The 21,535-nt window shown below is 45.6% G+C and overlaps 1 protein-coding gene across 4 annotated transcripts in view; it reads right to left on the reverse strand.

Moving 5' to 3' along the window:
* Window positions 1–1,458: 1,458 nt before the first annotated feature.
* The window catches only part of Heg1 (heart development protein with EGF like domains 1), a 79,433-nt gene continuing 59,356 nt past the window's right edge, over window positions 1,459–21,535 (reverse strand). For all 4 annotated transcript variants that reach the window (XM_040750879.1, XM_040750880.1, XM_040750878.1 and 1 more), the window contains 5 exons: window positions 18,708–18,750; window positions 18,316–18,353; window positions 11,188–11,275; window positions 8,623–8,797; window positions 1,459–6,180 (listed from right to left, as the gene is read on the reverse strand). In XM_040750879.1, coding sequence (XP_040606813.1) covers window positions 6,031–6,180; window positions 8,623–8,797; window positions 11,188–11,275; window positions 18,316–18,353; window positions 18,708–18,750 — 494 coding nt within the window. In that variant the 3' untranslated portion in view covers window positions 1,459–6,030. The remainder of the gene's footprint in view (window positions 6,181–8,622; window positions 8,798–11,187; window positions 11,276–18,315; window positions 18,354–18,707; window positions 18,751–21,535) is intronic.

Genomic DNA, 21,535 nt, shown 5'->3' on the forward strand with positions numbered 1-21,535 from the left:
TGCATGGTGTCACAATGCCGTTATCAGAGCTGAAAGCTGCCATGGCCTTCACCTATCAACTACCGACATGGGAGGACTCTACCGGGGCATGGGGGGTATCACCACACCAGACAGCTAGACTGCACACTCCAAAGTGGAAAACAGAAAACTGTGAGTGCTGAAGACACTTGGAAAACTTTTCTTCACAGAAAACCAAACCTTGGGGCAGGGGCTCAGCCAGGGCAGAGGCACAAGTGGGCTAAACATGCAGCCCTGGCTGATGTGTGGGCAAAAGGCTTCCCATCTTGCCTGCTTTGAAATAGTTACCAAAATGTGACATTAGTCACAGCAGCCAAGATGTAGAAATAACCTAAGTGTCAACTGATGAATGGTTAAAGAAACTGGTATAGATGTATCCAATGATTATTATTTAGCATTAACAAAGGGGAGCAGCATCCTCTGTTTTGAGATTGTGTGGAACTGGGGAGAATACATTAAACATCATAGTGCACCCCTTAAATGCATGAAATTGGAGGGGAGGTCTGGAATTGTTATGGTTTCCAATGTCTGGCTGAGTCGAGCAGGAACAGGAAGGGATCAACATCAGGACCCAGTTAAGATCTCAGTGGGGACTGTTTCCTAGAGGCTGAGTGGAGGGAGGGGTAGAAGGGAGAGATGGTACTGGCCTTCCAGGAATGTTTGATGAGCTACAACCTGATTGAGCCTTCTGACACATGCCCCAAGCTGTGGTTATGGGCCTCCACTATTGTCAAGGGTTTTTCCCCCCTCAAAAAGTATGTGAGAGGCTTCCATGGAAGTAACTATTGAATACATTAGTAAACATTTATCTAACCATTCAGCCACATTGGCCTGATTTAAAGTTCCACAGAATCTCAGACGTGCTATTTACTGTCCCATCTCCAAGACAAGAGGAGTTGGCATGGAGTGGTCACCGGCAACAGTTAGGAGCGAGCGCCCAGTGTCTGACCTAGTTACACCCTCGGATTTAGAGACAGAGAGGACGCAATATCTGAATTAGGCCTCTATCGCTAGGGAGGTCCATCTATCCATCTGTCCATCCATCCACCCGTCTATCCATCCATCTATCCATCCATCCATCTATCCATCCATCCATCTACTCACCCACCCATCCACCCACCCACCCATCCACTTACCCACCCACCCATCCACTTATCCATCCATCCATCCATCCATCCATCCATCCATCCATCCACCCACCCATCTACCCACCCACCCACCAATCCATCCATCCATCCATCCATCCATCCATCCATCCATCCATCCATCCGTCTGTCCATCCATCCATCCACCCATTCACTCATTCATCTTCAACAGTGTTTCTGCACTTCTGGGCACTGAGGACAGAGAGGTGACTCACCACCTCGATTTGCATTCAGAAGGCCACTGTTCACTTCAGATATTTGTGTGTTGATAAAAAAACAACTTCTTACACCCTTGTTTTTAAAAGGAAACCAATGGAAATGGTATTAATTTTATTGCATCTTTTTGGGGTTTTTTGCTGACTAGAACGCCAGACTTAGAGTGGATATTAAGTATAAAAATAACCAAATTCTTACAAATAATACTTTGCTGCTACAGTACTGAATAATTAGTGGAGGCGACATTATAATACAACTTTAAATAACATTCTCATGATGGGTTTCACACAGTCACCCTGGGTGTCAGGTTTCAAGAGTACAGAAGACAATCCGGGACAATGGGAATGGAGTTCACATTGCAGCTTCATCTCCATTTAACCAGAAGGCCAGCAACACACACACACATCACCAAAACTCACAGCAACTTGTGGCGAACAGTCATTTTCTCTGTAGAACAGGCCTCGGTGATGCTCAAAGATGAGTGAGTGGGTTCAGTTCCCCTGACAAACTGGCTCCACCCCACCCCATTCTCACCCCAACATCAGCAATTCAAGCCCACCATTTAAAACACAGGAGAATCCACCAGGCAGCCCCTTGGAAATGCCCTCTTTGAAAATGCCCCTGTGGCAGCTACAGTTCAGGACCTGCCTCTTTTCAGATCTGGAGGGTCCCCCTTTGGTTTCACAGGTTAGTCTGTGAGCTAAAGTTTCCACCAGACACAAAGGAGTGTAACCTCGTGGAGACACTTAAGTACAAGGAATTGATTGGCATGTAATATCTTAATGTTCTTATTATTTTAACCAGTTATTTTAAAAAGCTCAAAGTTACTATCTTCACTGTTCCTATTGTTTCCCTCCCATTGGGATTTGAGAGAAGAAAGAACACACATACCCAACAACAAACTACAAACCATTTCTGTCTCCAAACATGCCAAGGAGCAGGAGGGAGAGGAAGGGGAAGAGGAAGAGGAGGAGGGAGGAAGAGGTGGGATGTGTGCATCCTTTTCTAAAAAGAAAAAAGCTTTCAGATAGATGACAATATCTTTGCTATTACAGGCTGTTTTAAATAAAATGCTAAAACACAGAATTTTGTATTGTTCTTCCCAAGGAAGTGCTTTGGTCTTGAAAGAAAACAATCAATATAAATTTACAACTCTGGGTAAAGGCCCTAGGTTTGAGTGTATTGTGGGACACTTAGCCAAGGGCAACTCGGCTGTATAGTTTTACTGCTTTTGGCCATGCCCTATAGTTACAGAGACTCTGGCACCTCACTACTGGGCAAGGTGGCATAAAGAGGCACCTGAAAGACACGTGCTTGGGTGATCCTAATGTGCCCACTCTGGAACTTCCCTCTTGGACAGACAGCATCTTTGAAGACTTTACTCTTGGTCGTCAGCCAGTCTCCTTCCAACAATGCTGCTCTCTTCTTGGGGCCAGCTTTTACGACTTCCTCTTCTAGACCATAGTTGTCATTTTTGACCTCAAATGCCACCAGACAGCTTGACTGTACCAATCACACAGTAGTTCTGCTTCACATGACTTTGATGCTTCTAAAAATAACCTCCCCAACAAGGAAGCTCCTTCAGCACCCCAGACACTCAACTGTGTTCCCAGCTCCCACAGCTCCCCACATGAATGTGTGGGAGCCATGGCCTCACTCTGAGAAGAAAGCAGGCAGGCCTCAATGGGCACCTAAGCCTGGCTGTGCCTGTTAAAGACCTATCTAGAGCACTCCCTTACACTTCTGGCAGCCCAAGTCACGTACCAATATACGTCTTGCCAACTACAAACCTACCAATATTCTCCTTTTTGCGATAGGTGTTATGTACTCCAGGAAATCCTGATGTCCGGGTCCTCTGACCTCCACTTCTGAGGGCTGGGATTACATGTGTGTACCACTGTGTCCAGTTTGTGTGGCACTGAGGATCAAACCCAGGGCTTGTACATGCTAGGCACTCACTCTGCCACCTAAGCTACATTCCCAGCCCCTCTCTGAATGCTCATGGTAGGAATACATGGTGTTATATATCCTACTAATTGATAAGCCCTTTGTGGAGCAAAAATTAAATACAAAAAAAAAAAGAGGACCCCTTGGAGTTTACACAGAGCTCAGGCTGGATTGGGAAGCCCTCCTTTCTCTTTCCTGCTCCTGAGCCCCTCAGAATAGGTAAGTTCTGCCTGGCCTGTCTCTTCTGCCCGCAAGCATCTCCTAGGCCGTGTAGCCTTTCCCCTCTCGCCGCTTCCCTCATCATGGGACCGTAGGGCCGGACTGTGTCATGTCTATGCACCTGAACTGTGCATTCTGGGTATGGGGACAGTCTCTGAACACTCCTGTCCACCATGGGTTCATCCTGTCTGTCCTGCTCATGGGCTGACATCCTATCTTCAGGCTCCATCTGGACATAACCCCAAGCCAGAGAGACCCAGTCACTCCATTCCTCTCAACGGTGAGCAGGGAGTCCCAGGCAAGTCATGTCTCTTTTACAAATCCTTCAAGCCTTTCTACCTCAAACTCCCTGGACCCCCGAGACGGTAGACTAAGTTGGAATTCACCTTGCTTAGCACTCTCATTTTTTTTTCACAGTAAAAAAGAACAAAATGAAACACTCTTCATTGACTCTATTTGAACCAAACTCACAAGTCAGCGAGCATTTTTGGAATTCACAGGACACCCAGGACTTTTTCTGGAATTTTCATTGTGTGGAGTTTGAGGTTTCTGGCCCTGTACAGGTGCTGTGTGATTCTGGCCCCTAAGCCAGGTGCTCAGTAGCTGTGATGCCAGCTGAAGGCTTTAGATGTGTCTGGGAACAGCGACCACACTGACTTCTCACGGCAGTAGGCCTGGGACAAACAGGGACACTGAGGGAAGGGCTAGAACCAGGCTACCTCACAAGGCACCTGGGCTCAAGCAAGCCGAGCAGACGAGCTCACAAAGACAGAAGGAGCCATCGGTTCCACAGCGAGATGGAGGCAAGACCCATGGCTTCTGGGTGGCAATGCTTTGCAACTTTAAGTCAGCAACATTAGTACAGTAGCTCTCTCTGTACTAATGAGCATGGTCTGATGATCAAAACTCACCACACCTGGCTAATGGCCTTGAGTGGCGGACACCACGGGACACAGTGCACACTTAAAACAGGATGGGGACCTGTGTAAATTTTGGAGGAACCAGAGAACCACAGACAAACACACATAGATCCATCTCCAACAGCTGCCCCATTTCCAGAAAGACATGCCACTAAATTCTCAGCTTCAGAGTGAGGACAATGTTTTGACCTTTTCACTTTGTCCAAACCCAGAGTATTCCACAAACTGATAAATGAGCAAGTTCCACAGGGGACAGAACTCCCCTCCCTGCAACACACTGGGATCCCGCTACAATGCAACAAACAAGACACAGAACTCCCTTCCCTCAAAGCAAGCTCTCAGCCCCCTAGCTGGCCAGTCTCCAAGGCCATCTTGGACCATAGCTGAGTCTTGAGGGGACACTGCACAAGGACACAGACATGTCGATGACCGGTGAGAGAAATGACCAAGCTTTCTCTTCGGTGAGTAAACAGCTTTGAGTGGTTAAAAATTTCCATGAGTTTGTGGACAACATTATGGGTTCAAAGATCAGCAGGCACACAGCCTTACCTGTGGCTCCTTCATAGCTCCCTATTCTTCCTTGGGGAAACCCCTCAGCTTCTCAAAAACACTGGGCGATGCAGGAAATGATATTGAGTCCATTCCTGTCACATCCTGCTGTGGGCACTTCAGGCTACTTTTCCTTCGATGTTGAGACGCTAACTCAGATGCACCTGTGATCACCCCTCTTCTACTACATTCCTGTAGACTCTGGCTCCACACTGGGCGTCAGAGACCTCGGGCCCCATGCCACTCCCTCATGGATCAAAGACTACCACATGGAGGACCAGCCTGATATTGCCTGCTGGAACTTACTAAGGTTCAGCTGGATACTTCTAATGAAATGATACCAAATGAAAGTTATTTTGCCCTGATTCATTCTTGCTTGCAGAAGTAAAATGAATAAATTGTAAGCAAACGTTTCACCCCGACTTGCAAATGTCAAGTTCTCATTTAGGGTGTTGGCTTGGAAATGAGCACAGACAACCTACAAACCTTAAAATACTATGCCCTTGACTGCAGCATCGCTAGATCATAGCAGTATGTTTACCTCCATCTGTTGTTTAGCACGAGGCACCGGGCAGGAAAACAAAAGTGCCAGCACCCAGCTGCCAATCAATCACCAAACTGAGGCCTGTAGAAGTATCCTAGAAGGAAGGCTTTCTGGAATAGTCTGGAAATGAGTGGAAAATGAAACCTCCCTGCCCAATCTATTAAAGTGCAAATTAAGGGGAAACTGGGTCCCGGGGATGATGCCTAGTGGTCTCCCGTGGAAATCAGTCAGGACTACATGCCAGATATTCAGAGACTCGGTACTGGCCCAGGCTCGTGTTCACAGTAATAACAGTGCGGAATGAGCAGCCTGTGGTTCCGCATCCATCTGTCCCTTTCCGCTGTGGTCATGCCCCTCGTGTGGCTCTGACAAGTCCTAGGCACGCTAGTGCCTGGTGCTCCCTTTGAGTGCAGTCCTCCGAGCCAGAGGTCTGGAGAAGTGGCTCAGAGGAATGGGCCCCTCTCTCCTGGACTCAGAAGTAGTCTCGCCTCCTGCTCTCATCGCTGATGAAAGATGGGTTATACTGTCCAGGGAAGATGCATGAGTGCCTGGATCCGGGCAGTCCAGTGTAGGCCGGGTAGAGTCCGTTGCGTTCAAGTTCAGGGTTCCTCACGTTTGCAGGCTGGATGCCAAGGAGAAGAGAATAAAAGTTACTTTTTCTGGGACTTAAATAAGATGAAAAGATCTTACATTTTAATGAACTTAAGATGGGGCCAGCTATAAATTAAGATTGGGCTAGCTATAAATATCACAGCACTGGCTCACCTGGAAGCACAACTCCCACAGGTCTATTTATGTGTCTAGATGGGGGTGGGGTGGGCAGAGTCATGCCATCTGTTCCTGAAACTCACAATCTTTCTTTTGAAAAATTTTAAGTTACTTTTTCTAAATTTTATCTTATGTATATGAGTGTTTTGCTTGCATGTATGTCTGTGTATCACCTATGGGCCTGGTGCCCACAGATGCCCAAAGAGGACATCCGATTCCCTGGGACTGCAGCTACAGACAGTTGAGAGCTGCCATGTGGGTGCTGGGACTTAAGAGCTGAGCCGTCTGTCTAGCTCTCCCCACAATCTCCTTGCCTCTTTCTATCTTGTACTGGGATTACCTGGCATACAAGTTAATCTCTTTGTGGATGAGGGATACATTTCACTTTATTTTAAAAGGGGTTAAGAAACATTGGTCAGGCCAGGTATTTGAAACAACAGTAAAGGTTCCATGAGAAAGTGTTGAGAGCAGCATCAGAGGTCCATGCTCTTTCGGTGGAAATAAAGTACCTATGATACCTATGAGAACCCAAAGTGGCACTGCCTGTACCATTTTGTACCCACTGTGGGGGACAGTGGCCCTCAGGTGACAGCATCGTGCTGTAAACTCAGGTTCTGTTTCTATAAAGAGAAGATAGGGCCTGTCCTAGCTACTTTCGTGTCAACTTGACACATAAACTAGAGTCATCTGAATGGAGGGAACCTCAACGGAGAAAATGTCTCCATGTGATCTAGTTGTAGTACATTTTCTTAATTAGTGATTGATGAGGAAGACCTAGCCCATCATCCCTGGGCTGGTGGTCCTGGGTTTTATAAGAAAGGGGGCTGAGCAAGCCATGATGAGAGACACCCCTCCATAGCCTCTGCATCATCTGCTTCCAGGTTCCTGCCCTGTCCAAGCGCTCGTTCTGACTTCCTTTGGTGATGTGGCAATGTGGAAGTGTCCTCCCTCCCTTGCTTTTGGTCACGGGGTCTCACCACTGCAACAGAGACCCTGAATAAGAGGGTTCATCTGAGCTCCTAAGTAGGCTTAAGACTGCCATGGGACTGTGCACCGGGGTGGGGTCCCAGGATACTGCCTGCTTGTTTGTTATAACTATCAAACCACACCAGGGCTGAAGGGTTCCTAGCAAAGGATGTGGGGTTAAGATACACTTAGTACAGCATCAGTTAGGGACAGGAAAACATTCCTGATAGCAGCGGAAAGACCAAAGCCTGTTTGGAAACAGGACGTTGAACTGCAATCAGCCAGAGGTGCACTGAAGACGGGGTACACAGTCATCTTTATTTTCTCCTCCTTCCTTGTTCTTCCTCCTGGTTGAAATTTTTCAAAGAGCACACCGGACTAAACCGGCCCCTCCCATCCAAAGTCTGATCCTCCTGGTTCATCCCCATAGCAACCAGAAGGATTCCGGTTTCTATCGAGAAATGTCTAGCACCATTAATTCCCCACAGGGCAAGGTCTCTGTTTATTGCTACACAGCAAACTGATGAGAAGTCCACCTGCCATGTTTATTTTTCTGTTCCGATGTCTCCAGTTGTGTCTGCTTACAGCTGACACGGTGTGAGCTGAGGTGATCGGAGAAAGCAACAGCTCTATTGTCTTCAGTGGGACAGGAAAAGAGGCTCACGGCAGTGGTTCTCAACTGGTGGGTCGAGACCCCTGGGGTGGGTGGGTGGAACTACCCTTTCACAGGGGTCACATATCAGACATCCCGCATATTATTCATAGCAGTAGCAAAACTACAGTTATGAAGCAGCACCGAAAATAATTTTATGGTAGGGGTCACCACCACATGAAGAACTGGATTTAAGGGTCCCAACATTAGGGAGTTTGAGAACCGCTGGCTTAAGGTGGGCTCCCAGCTTTCCCGGTGGTGTAGTCTAGGGCTGGACAGGGTCAATCGTTAAAGACCTCCACGGTGAAGATGGCATTGAGTTATTCTTGCTGTGTCTTCCCAGCCACCAGCTCTGACTGACAAACCACAGGAGGTGAGATACGAGATAGCCAACAAAAAGGAGAGGGCAAGGGCTAAAACCTCACTCTTTCTTTCTTTGAACTTTCTGTTCCTGTTCTGAAAAGCAAGTTTAGGACTTTCGACTCCCACTCCCTGAAAGTAATTTGCCCTGATAATCACACCGGGAAATGGGATGCAGCTAGGCCATTGTTAAACAAATGGTCGATGAACTGTATCTAAGAGCTTTATGTCACTCCTCTCTGGAAACCTTAATTGATTTGATACTCCCACGAGGAGCCCTGAGCTTGGTCCCCCTGGGGGCTGGGCACAGACACCTACCGAGTAGTACACGTCTGTCATCTGCAGAAGGTTTTTGGTGCTCCCATTCTCGTGCATTTCAATGGCTTCTCGGCCCCATTCTTGTGAGCGAGGATTCTTGGGGTACTCGGCGTATGGGGACATTTGGAAGTCCCCACTTTTGAAGATGAGTTTACTTATGTCATTTTTACTCTTTCTGTGAGATTTTAAAGAAATGTGCGACAAATTCTATCAATAAATGGCCTCTGTGACGAGACTGATGAGTGTGTTTTGCAACATAAATTAGACTGGGACCCCCTCCCATTTCCGTGTGGTTGCCTATCAGAAATGCTAGTATAATTTAATATGAGTAAACAGCTGACATTAGGCGTTCCCTCTGCCATCCAAAAAAGAAAATGCAAAAGACCTCCCAACTTCAAGAGCACGAAGACAGTCCCAAAGGAGCTACTAGTGCCCTCTGGGAGCAAAGGGCACTGTGCCCTGGGGTAGCCAGGGCACAAGAACAGGATTCACAGGTAGCTGTGGGTGGGAAAGGAGCCCAGTGGTGGCCAAACATCAGTAGCCACAGGGAAAGCGTCAACACCGTTCTTGGTTTCCAGAATAGGGAGCCAGGTCTCAGGCAGCTCTGGCTCATGAAGACTTAGCCCATGGCTCACCTGCAGCTACTAGCGACCTGGGATAGGATTGGCCTCTCTACTCCCCAGCCAGTGTTTTATTTACAACCTCACAAACCACAAAACCTCAATGGAGGCCACCTGCTTACAGACTCTCCACATTCTCAGCCCAGGAGCCCTACCGGGAGGCTTCACTACCTAAAAACAGTAGGGCAACTGTCTGTCTTGTGGGCAGAGGATCAGGAATATTAATTATATTTGCTCTGAGTAAGAATATCTGAAGCTCATTGCTCCCCCTGCACTTTAAGTTTCTGGGGAAGGCATAGAAATGACTCAGCATTGTAAAAGCTCCATCGCTTCAGAACCAGCCTTTCCTTCAGTGACCCCCATTGCTGTCTTCCCCTTTCAGAAACCAAGAGTTCAGGCTCCCTCCAAAGATGACTACATAGTGTGATAAAGAATGTAGCCAATACACGGCTTATGTCCTCTCAGCCACCATGCTTTATTTCTCTACGGAGCTGCTCTTAACCGGCTTACTTTACTCACACTTATCTCTGGTGGCAACATGGGGAGGGGCTATCCCCATGCAGTCTGTACTCCTGAGGGAGGGAATGCTTAAGTTTTTCAGAGTGGCCTTCCTGGTGGCAGAGGATGCCTTAAATGCCCTTATCTCCCGGGCCAAAAAGATAAAGAGTGATTTTGGCAAGGTCCCTCCATCTTTTACATACAAATAATTCTTTCCATTTGATATTGTCTAAGTCAATGATTGCAATTTTCCTTTACTTGAACAGGTAATTGTAGACAAGGGGGAACCTAGCCTTCCCTTCTCTTCCCTTCCCATACAAACTGTGAACATCACTATTCATCCAGACCATGGCTCCACCTTCTTCACTGCTGAAACAGTTCAGGCAGCCCCCTCCCTCCCTGCATCTTGGTCTTCGTCTCTATATATACACAGTTTTGAGAGACGATTGACGCAACCATATGATTTACTCTTCTAATGGTTTTTAACATTCACAGTGCTGCAACCATCATCACTACTTTATAACCACATCGTCACCTACCCCTTAGCAACCATGCCCCGTTTTCTAACTTCTCTAACCTGACCTCTGCCCTAGACTCCAACCAGTCTACTTTCTGTCTCTATTAGATGCAGACTACTTTAGTAACTCATATTCATATCACGCCCCAGATGACCTTTCAGATGTCTTCTTTCATTTAGAATAAGACTTTGAAGGTCTGCCCACGTGTCAGTCAATGGCTGAATGTGGCTCTGGGGTATTCTTCTGTCTCATTTGTTTTGGATTCATCAGCTCACAGGTACTGGGACTGTTTCCCCTTTTGACTCTTAGGAAGAGAATTGCTGTGAATACACCAGGACAGGCTCTTCTGTGGATGTGTTTCCATCAGATCGGCCTTTAACTCCAGAAGATCCAGGTGTCTCTGCCTCCAGGGTGCTGGGATTAAAGGCGAGTGTCACCAGATCCAGTTGCTTCGTATTTTTAAAACAGCCTCCTGTATCCCTGACTGACCTTGCACTTGCTTTATAGCTAAGGATAACGTTGAATTATTGATTCATCCTGCCTTTATCTTCTGGGATCATAAGAGGACAACACCATGTTTAGTTTTGGCACGGTTGGGGAGCAAATGCTTCATGCATGCTAGGCAAGCATTCTACCAATGGAGTCACAGCCTCAGGCCTAGAGTTTGAAAGTTTTGAATTTGATAAAGTTCAATTCACCCTTTTACTTAGTTGGGTGTTATTTATTTATCTTTGGTTCTTTGGAGACAGGATTTTATTATGTATCCCAGGCTTGTCTAGAACTTGCTATGAATCCACACTGTCCTCATTCTCAAAGTCATTTTCCTTCTGCCTCAGTCTCCCCAGCACTGGTTTATTGAGGTTAAAAATTAATGCTCTGTATAGCACAGCTGATAAAACGGGATTTAAACTTGAGTTCTCATCACTCACCTGCAACAGGTAACAATGAGTGCGATGCCCAGGATGAGCAGAAGGCCACCTCCTGCTGCTGCTATCACCACAGTGATGAGCTGATAAGCTAAACACATCAGACAAAGGGACACATCAGACAGGAGGCCAGGAGTTATAAGCAGACCTCCGCCTCACCCCCACCTCTGTCAACATGGCCCTGGCTGCTCTCTCCCACTGCCCGCTCTCTGGTCCAGAAATCTCAAAGGCTAGAGTTCCACTGTTCATCCCCCTTCAAGGGTGGTGGCCCTGAAATTCTTCCTATAGGACAGTCCTAAAGATGTCACTGAGTCACAAAAGAGAAAGAGACAGTCAAGCATTAAGTTTCCTCAAACTTTTCTGAGAGATTTCACTCTTACATTTTTCTCTCTGTCATTAGGATGCCTTTTATGGTGTGAAAATTATACATCAGGAAATTTAACATGTTATCTTGATGGCGACAGTAAAGTTAAGGATGCTTGATTCACACTGGATGCAGAGACAGACAGATCTCTATGAGTTCAAGGCCAGTCTGGTCTGCAGAGCAGGTTCCAGGACAGTCAGGGTTACACAGAGGAAACCCCGTCTCAAAACAAAATAAAAGGAAACAAAACAAATAGATGCTAGATTCAGCTTTAGGGCCTTACTTGGTAAAACAGAACTGAAACAGGTTAAACTCTTCAATTTCAGAAGAAATATTACTGATCTGTTAAGTCCAGGGTCTGGGGTCATTGCATAAACTATGCTAGGGACCCAGGAGGCTCCTTATACATGAATTTAATTACCAGAAACTAGCACTGATAGAAGCATATACCATACATAATAATGCTGGAAGGTCTAATTAATTGGGTTTTATATCTGTATATTTGTAGCAAAATTATTTCTTATAAATTATATCTAGTCTTCCATTTCTTTCTTGTGGAAATACAATTAAAACTGGCTTCTCAGGTGGCAAGATCTAGTATGACAGGCCAATAGCTAGATTTTCTTTTTTAAAAAAGGTATTTCTTTTAGCTGGTCATGGTGGCATGTTCCTTTAATCCCAGCACTCAGGAGGAAGAGGTAGTTGAAGCTCTGTAAGTTCGAGGCCAGCCTGGTCTACACAGCAAGTTCCAGGACAGCCAGGACTACACAGAGAAGCCCTGTCATGAAAAGGAAAAAAATCTCATTACCGATGTTTTACTCAACTATTTATCTATGGCATGACCAAACTGGCCAGGAGAGGACATCAGATCCCCTGGCACAGGAGTCACAGAGGGTTGTAAACTACCATGTAGGTTCTGGGAGTGGAACCCAGGTTTAGACCAGACAGTGCTCTAAACCAGCCCCAAATGGCCAGACTTTTGAAGGAAATTAAGACTAAAACAATGATCTGTAGTCATTTTCACAAAGTCAAGGCTATGGCATAGTGCCACAGCTCTCACCCTGCCAGGATGGACTCCTGCATAAAGGGCTGTGAGCGGAGCAGGTGAAAGGCAAGCTATGGACCCTTTACCTAGCCTCTTACTAAATAGCAAAGAAGCCAGAATCTTAAGAAAAGGATTAGCACTGTAATATAGAGGAAGCGCCAATCATATTACGTAACCTCATCTTCAGAGGTTCTCCTAAAGTGAAGGCAAAACAAACCTCTTGGATTACATTCATGTTATGGTATGTGTATGACCGAGAGTGTGTATGTATGCCATGTGCACTCCCGCAGAGGTCAAAATCAGGCTTTGGATCCCTTGAACTGGACTGGCAAATGGCTGTGAGCCACCGTGTAAGAGCTGGTAATGGAACCAGGGTCCTCTGGGAGAACAACAAGTGCTCTTAACCACTATGCAATTTCTCAAGCCCGCGCCCCCAATATTTTTTTAAAGAATTAACTTTATCATTTGTGTGTGTGTGTGTGTGTCCCTCATGTGTATGTGACATAAGAGGGTGGCAGATCCCATGGAACTACAGGCAGTTGTGAGCAACCCAATGTAGGTGCTGAGAACTGAACTCTATTCTGGAAGAGCAGGTAGTGTTCTTAATCCCTGAGCCCTCTTTCCAGCCCCACATTTATCCTACAAGGTCTGACCTGAGCTCCTGTCATCTCTCATCTGGACAGCAAGCCTGAGCATGGCATTTCCCTGCTTTAAGAAACTTCAATGGCTCCCTACGTTCTACTTCTTTACTTACTTATTCAAATTTTGAGATGAAGTCTCATGTAGCACCCCTCTAACTTGCTATGTAGCCAAGGATGCCCTTGAACTACTGCTAGCCTCTACACCAGAGTGCTGGGATTCCAGGTAGCCCACACTGACCTCAAAGTTGAAATAATCTTCCTGTTTGCGCCTGGGATTACAGTCATGTGCTACAAAGCCTGGCTTCTTCTGTTTGTAAAAACCAAAGTCTAAGCCAGCCTTAGTGGAGCACACCTCTTTGATACCAATACTCAAAGAGGCAGAGTCAGGCGTCTCTGTGGTTCAAGGCTAGTCTGGTTTACCTAGCAAGTTCCAGGACAGCCAGGGATACACAGTGAGAACCTGTCTCAAAAAACAAATAAGGTTAACTCTTACTTATCCCATACATCACGCTAAATTTTCTCAAGTCTGGCAAAACAACCGAATATCCATCACTTGACCCCTGTAAATGGCTGCAGTTTACAGAACCTTCCTCTTAGAAATAAATGGTTTATTTGAAAAACAACATACTTTCCAGGAAAATGGATGGAACTGGATAACATAATTTTAAGTAAAATAAGCCAACTCAGAAATACGAACACTGTCTGCTTTCTCATACAGGGAAATATATATATTTCCCATGAATTGCATGAAAGTCAAAGGCAGACAGTGAGGTGGGTAGGAATCTGGTTAAATAGCCTAGGGTGACTTGGAACTCACTATGTAGCCCAGGTTGGCCTCAAACTCACGTTCCTCCTGCTCCAATTTTCCAAGTACTGCAATTACAAGTGTGTGCCATCATACCCTTCTTTCCCTTTAGGGACCAACTGTCACACACTACTTTTCCTCTTCCTTGTAAAGACATTCACCGTGGACTGAGTGGAGTGGCCCAACTCAGCTGTCTGGGACCTAGCTTGTAACATTCATATGCATGTATATGAGTGGGGTGAGCATGAAACCATGAGAGGGGCAAAAGGAGTGGGGGGGGCAACAGGACACATGTAACATGGGGAAGGAGGCTATGGGGAGGTAGAAGGGTACTGAGGGGTAGGTAGGGTAAGAGGAAGTAACATAAAGGAATTATGTTTGAAAATGCCACAGCGAATCCTGGAAATGCTAATTAAAATTTAAAATAAAGGAAAAATAACAAAGTAATAAACAGAATGAAGAGATCTCACATATCCTTTACCATCTCTACCAAGGGCGATGTCGTACAGTATCATTCTAACTGATCTCTTGGACACAAGGGCTTTAGCCTTCCGAGGCTTTGAAGAAAAGGGCATGTGGAATGGGCATGAGAGAGAGATGAAAAAAAAATCTGACCGAGGTAAGAAGAAACTAATCTGGAGCGACAGTGAGTTCTACAGCCATGAAGAGACAGTGGTCATAAACCAGAGAAATGGCTTAGAGGATGAGCCCATAAAAAGGTCACCAGAGGGACGCACTTAAGTATATTATAGCATAGAATAGTATGACACTACCGAAAGTGATGTAATAAGAGTATAGGAATGAAAACACTGCAGTTATAAACAGGGAGATTACAAGGCTGGAGAGATGGCTCAGCACTGGCTGCTCTTCCAGAGGACCTGGGTTCAATTCCCAGCACCCATATGGTGCCTCATAATCATCTGTAACTACAGTTCTAGAAGCTCCAACACCCTCTTCTGGCTTCTGTGGGCACCGGGTATGCACTGTACACACATAAACATGTGGGGAAAATACGCATTCTCATAAAACATAATCTTAATTTCAAAAGTTTAGAAAAATAGGTTACATTCAGTGGAGTCCAGTTCCTAGAGACACACATTCACACAGGTGACGTTTGTGCTCATCTGTAGGATATATGCAGGGCAACATACAAGCAAGTCACTGAGTTTGGTACATTTCCAGATTCTGATTTCATAGGTATGGAGCGAGGAGACCTGAAACTGTGCCTAGTAGGTGCTTGGCAACTGGGGCTGCTGGTCCTCACGCAGACGGCGTGTGGTGTACAGTGGGTGATGGACAATGTACATCCTTCTCTGTCCTTACCTGACACCTGTGCTCTGACTGATTTGGGGACTTGAAAAGGGAAAGTCAATGATTTTACATTGTTCTATGCTTTGACAAGTTGAAAAATTTAAAAAGAGAACAAAATGGCTGGCATGGTAGCACATGCCTGTAATCCCAGCACTTGGAAGGCTGAGGCAGGAGTATTGTGAGTTTGAGGCCATCTTAGGTTACAAAGTAAGTTTTAGGCTAGTATGGGAAATATGTTAGACCCTAACTTAATAAACAGATACATACGTACACACATACATGTAAACATATGTACATACATGCATACATATAAACACATACTCACATACATACACACACAATGCATACACATACACCCATACTATACACACATACACATACATGCACATACACACATGCATAGACATACATACTACTACATGCACACAGGAATGAGAGGGGCAACTCAAAGCTGTGTACCTGTGCAGAGGAAATGACACAAAGTTCAAGTAATAAAGGAGATATGCAAGTCTGAGGGGACAGCAGAGGACAAGGGACAGGTCTAGTCACACATTTAGGAAAGAACTGTGGACAATGGGAGAAGACACAAGTGTTGGAACGTGGGGTATAAACAAAGACAGATGTTCCATGGAAAGAGAAGAGGGTCAAGTCAGTAGAAGCCCTGTGCCTTGGGTGTGGGTGGCCCACATGCCCTTTGGAACTAAAGCCTAGAGGAAGACTCATCCTACCCCTTAAAGGATACATTCTATGAGAAGCAAGGGGTGGGGCCTGAGCAACACTAGAAAGCTAGCAAGACCCTTTAAAAAGACAGAGCACAGACTGGGCCCGTGCCTAGAATATCCCGGGATTGGACAACAGCCAGAGGGTATAGGAAGCTCAAGGTCATGCACTGGGGCTGGGAAACGCTGACTTATTTGTCTCACTGGATTCGAGAACAGAATGTGCCAAGAAATCTATCTAGGGACATTTCCTGCCTACAGAAAATCAATAGACTGGGCATGGTAGAGCACACTTGTAACCTCAGCACTCGAGATGGAGGCAGGAGGATAGTGAGTTTGAGGCTAGCCTGGGCTTTAGATGGTAAGATCACATCTCAGAACTAAAAGAGTTTGAAAACAAAACTCAGGTGGAGTGACAGCCCCCAGGAGGGGTGGTATAAACTCCGAGAGATGAGTCATGCCCTTCTCAGGGGCTTTTTATCACCAATGGGGAGACATCTAGGTGCCCCCAACGCCATAGCCAGGGCTGGGCTGAGACCTCAGATAAAGAGCCAGGTGGAAAATGTCTCCCAATGTGTGCTGCTGAGGCATGTAAAACAAGTGCCACTGCACATGTTATCTCAAGCCGTAACATTTTTATCAGCCACCATAAAATGTTTTATAATACTAACTTAAGTAGATATCAAAGTCACTACAGTTTAATGGCAAACTGTCAGTATTCATTCCTGAAGCAGGCTGGGACCAACAATCCAGGCAAGTGTCAGCTGGACATAATGAGGGTCCCATGGATAAATGGGGAGGGAAAAGTGGTCTCAGGCACCTGAGAGAAATTCTGGTTATTTTTAAGATCCCCACAAACAAATAGACTCAACTATTTTCTCACCATAAGAGCCAAGAGAACAAATGGATTCAGGGTATGCACTTCCTAGACAGACAGTAGCAATGACCACTCATATAAAAAAAAAAAACATACCAATGGCATACAACCCAGAACATGAGCATATGCAATACTGCCTTCCAGAATGACAGCTATTCTCCTGAGCACAAAAGCAGAAAGATCTAGAACCTAACACCCAGGAGGCAGAGGCCAGCCTGGTCTATAGAGTGAGTTCTAGGACATCCAGGGCTACACAGAGAGACTTTGTCTTTAAAAAAGAAAGAAAGAATGAAAGAAAGAAAGAAAGATAGAAAAAGTTGGCCACACAGTAGGAAATAGCAACTGGGGTGGGGTGGGGTCTTAACACACAGGAAATAAAATCATGTCTACTTCCAAGCTGATAAACTTAGATATTTACCATTCGCACATTTACCTGTGCAACAGGGGCAAAGCAACCCGGAAACTGTCTTTATTGCTATTATTCTTTTTATACTCTACCATATCAGGTATCACAAATTTTATTTCATAATTTTGAAGGTAACTTCCATCTTGAAAAATGCCAGGGCAAGCAAATCTAAAGTGGCTCAAACTGCTCTTTAGAAGGGCCTGGATCACACCTGCCACACTGTCAGCAGCCTCGGAAGTCACCTGCTATGAGGAGAGCCTTATCTTACACTTGCAAAGCTCAAGGTGACTTCCGAGGCTGGTCCTTGTACCTAGCTGGCACTGGAAGTCTCCTGACTCTTACACTGTCTCTTGCTCACTGTAGTCTCAATGGCTCCCCCCAATCATCTGTCTCTCCTGTGCTGTGGTTGTTAGCTTCCTGGCAGTTCCTGATTGCAGCCTGGGAACATACCTGCCCAACAGCTCCTTTCCTGTGTACTTTGCAAAACTAATGTTGACTTTCCTCTTTTTTCCTTCAATAATTTGGGCACACCCACTTACAAACCATTCCTAAACCACCATGGATCTGTGGCTTCCCCAAGACTCTAAATGGACCCTAAATGATCCCCCCCCCTGCGACCCCCCGGGCATCCTTCTTACACTCACTCCACCCCTGTATCTGCACAGTCTTTCTAAACCTCCCTCCACTTCCAGTATTTCCAAGAAACACTCCTGAGTGTCTTGGGTTCTCCGTGAGGTGTGGGCTCTGCTCCATGCCTCCCACAGCATTCTCCCGGCACCGGAGGAGCTGTGCACAGGTGTTTATTTCTTCCCCTAGAACTGAGATTGGGAAGGCTCTATGCAGGGCTCACCCTCTGTTTTTGTCACACACCCAGCCAGGCCTTAAGCACACAGTGGATAGGGGAGGAGGCTGTCAGCAGGCCCGGACCCACCCAGTCACCTTTCTCCACTTCGGGATACTTACGGTTTCCACAGTTGAGACCACCAAGGCCAAATGGGCAACTGTAAGTCAAGAAAAAGACGACTCAGGTTCAAATCTCAAAAGCTATAATGGACGATGCAGGGAGACATTTCTTTGCTTAGGATAGGTTCTTTATTAGGATGGTCTGTCTTTTTGTTTGTTTGTTTGTTTGTTTGTTTGTTTGTTTTTCTGTGATGCCCTGGCCATCACGGAACTCATCTATAGACCAGGCTGACCTAGAACTCAGGAATCCACCTGCCCCTGCCTCTCACTGCCTCCCAAGAGCTGATTAAAAGTGTGCACCACCACTCTCTGCCTGGATGGTCTGTCTTTTAGGATAGTTTTAAAAAACCATTTTTAACAACTTCATCAGAAAAACCGAATTGGGAACCCACCTCATACAGGTTTCATTTTCTAGCCTATATCCATCTTCACACGCTGAAAGAGAAAAGGAAAAGCTGTGAGGGCCCACAGGACCAGAACTCACATTTATCAAACACCAGCCACCTGAAACTCCACAAGAATATTCTAAAGGAAAAAGTTTTTCAGTTACCTATATCCTGACCTGAACACTGTTGCCATCTCAACTCTTCAAGTGATCAAGACACTTTCCTTGACCTCATTGTGGCTCAGTCTCCCATCAGAGGATTATGAGAAAATAGTAATAACAATGTTTTCTCAGAGAAGGTGGTACATCTTAGCCCTCTTCCATGAGGAGGGAGAAGTTGTGGGCGACTCCTTCTGGAATCCAGTCCTGGCTGGTGCGCAGGTTTTCATAACTGAATGCTACCCTATAATCTGTGCCAGAGAGTCTAGACATTTCTAGAGGTGCCCTAATTTCTACCTGGCCATAACATAGCTTTGACCCCTCTAGGACCACTGAATAAGCTAAGGTTCAGCTCTTCGACTGGCTTAGTAACTCTCAAGCTTATTTGATCACAGGATACTTTCAACAGTACAATAACTCAACCTAACACCAGGAATGATAATGCATGCTTGGATGAAAGCAGATAATGAAAAATGGCCCCATACACAAATTCCTCGATGCAAGGGATGACAAAAATTTGATTCATAATACATATCACATAAGAGATTAGATAAAAAAAAAACACCCACTGAACGTAGAGCTGCCAACAGGGAGCAGACACAGTAGGGGAGAGTTGTCCAAGCATGGGCTGGGGATGGGATGGCAGGTACACACCCTGCAGGCTGGGACAGGAGGTCTCCATGTTCTGCCATGAATTTGTGCATAACAGTATCATATGTGTAGGAGTGCTTAATATTTTTCTTCTTTATGTTTTAATGCTAGAAGCTAAATATTTCTAGCATTCATTTTACTGTCACACATCATCTATTAACTGCAATAGTTTTGTGGAATATAGTTTGAAAAGCACTGTTCCAAATCACCTGAAATTGGTCTCATCACAGATCATCAAAGAGCAGTGAACACATGATGGGCTCTGCAGACTCACTTCCTGAGCTACGGTCTCACACACTCCGGTCTGTTTACCTTAAGCAGCAGTCACAAGAGATCCCCACAGCATCATCTATTGCAGGATGCCATGGACCACACTGTTGCAATACCACAGTAGCCAGAGAAACCTCTTGTGGGCCTCCATGCCTAAATGACGGAGTCTCCTGGACCGCTGGTGTGCTTTGCTCTATGCTGACTTACGCCTTGAATACGCACATTTGCTGTCTTTCAATTCACAATTCCCCTGCTTCAGCTTCCCACAGCTGAGGTCACTGGCATGTGACACTATGCCCATCACCTTTCTTTTTCTCCCTCATGACATACCTAACCAGCCAAATCTGTGACTTTTTAATGATAATAAAAAACATCACTTCAGCAGGTTGTGGTGGTGCATGTTTTTAATCCCGGCATTCAGGAGGCAGAAGCAGGTCTTTGTGAGTTTGAGGGCAGCCTGGGCTATAGCCAGAGCTACATAGTGAGACCCTATCTTGAGAAGAAAATCACTTTATTATTATAGTGAACTCACAAACAAAAACACCACTCATCTACCTACACAAATACACACTTATCCTGTCCAAAATCCTATACGTTTCAACAAACTTCTATACAGTCGGAACGATTGTGCTAAAGCCACAGAGCTCCACTTAGGGTTTTTGTTTGGTTTGTTTGAGACAGGGTTCTCTCTGTAGCCCTGGCTGTCCTGGAACTTGCTTTGTAGACCAGGCTGGCCTCAAACTCAGAGATCCGTCTGCCTCTGCCTCCCAAGTGCTGGGATTAGAGGCGTGCCCCACCACCACCCAGCTTCCCTCAGGGTGTTACACTTTAACTATCAATTGCATTTTTTATGCAGTTATCTACCACAGAAAAGAAAAACTTTCAACACAGTTGAAACTAGAAAAATAATTAGCTTTATATGCTATTTCAAGAATCATGTCCTTTTGCATTCAGATCTCTTCATTATCTGGTATTAGCCTTACTAGGTCTCCTTTCTAAATGTTACACTATACCCACACTTAGAGCTGTTTGTATATAGACATGTCTACATTACAGGCCAGAATCTGCATATAAGGGAGAACATGCAGTTTTCTTTTCTTTTTTTTCAAAAATCGGGTGAGCTTCCTTAATATGATACCTTCTGGTTCCCTGTATTTCTTGAAAATTTCATGCTCTCATGTTTCTTTACAGCTGAATAATATTCCATTTCATTTTGTATATGTGCCACATTTTTATTATCTGTCTGTTGGTAGACGTCAAAGTTGGTTTCGTTTCCTTGCTATCATAAACAGAGCAGCAATAAACATATATGCAAATATCTCTCTGGTAGGGCATGGGGTTCTCTGGGTAGATACCAGGAGTGAAACAGCTGACTCATGAAGTTCTACTTTAATTTTTAAAGAAACTTTCAAACTGACTTCTACACTGACATATTGATGTGTACCACTACCAGCAGTGAATAGGGGCTCCTCTCCCCACATCCTCTCTGACATTTGCTGTCAGATCTGCTGATGTGAGCCATCCCAAGTGGGGTGCGGCACTATCTCTAAGTAGCTTTGACTTGCTTTCCCCTGACGACCAGGGATGTTGGCTCTGTTGTGCTACAGTGGGGCTGTGCGAGTGAGGGAAGCCCCTGAGGGATGATTTCTGGCTCACACTGAAAGGGTTCTCCATGGGAGAAGCTCACCTCTCCACCTGCCTCAGCACTGAGGTGGGCTGATGTCACCAGTGTACTCTATTCTTAACACCGGTACA

Source organism: Mesocricetus auratus, unplaced genomic scaffold (genome assembly GCF_017639785.1).
Source record: "Mesocricetus auratus isolate SY011 unplaced genomic scaffold, BCM_Maur_2.0 Super-Scaffold_100008, whole genome shotgun sequence".
In the NCBI taxonomy this organism is placed as follows: Eukaryota; Metazoa; Chordata; class Mammalia; order Rodentia; family Cricetidae; genus Mesocricetus; species Mesocricetus auratus.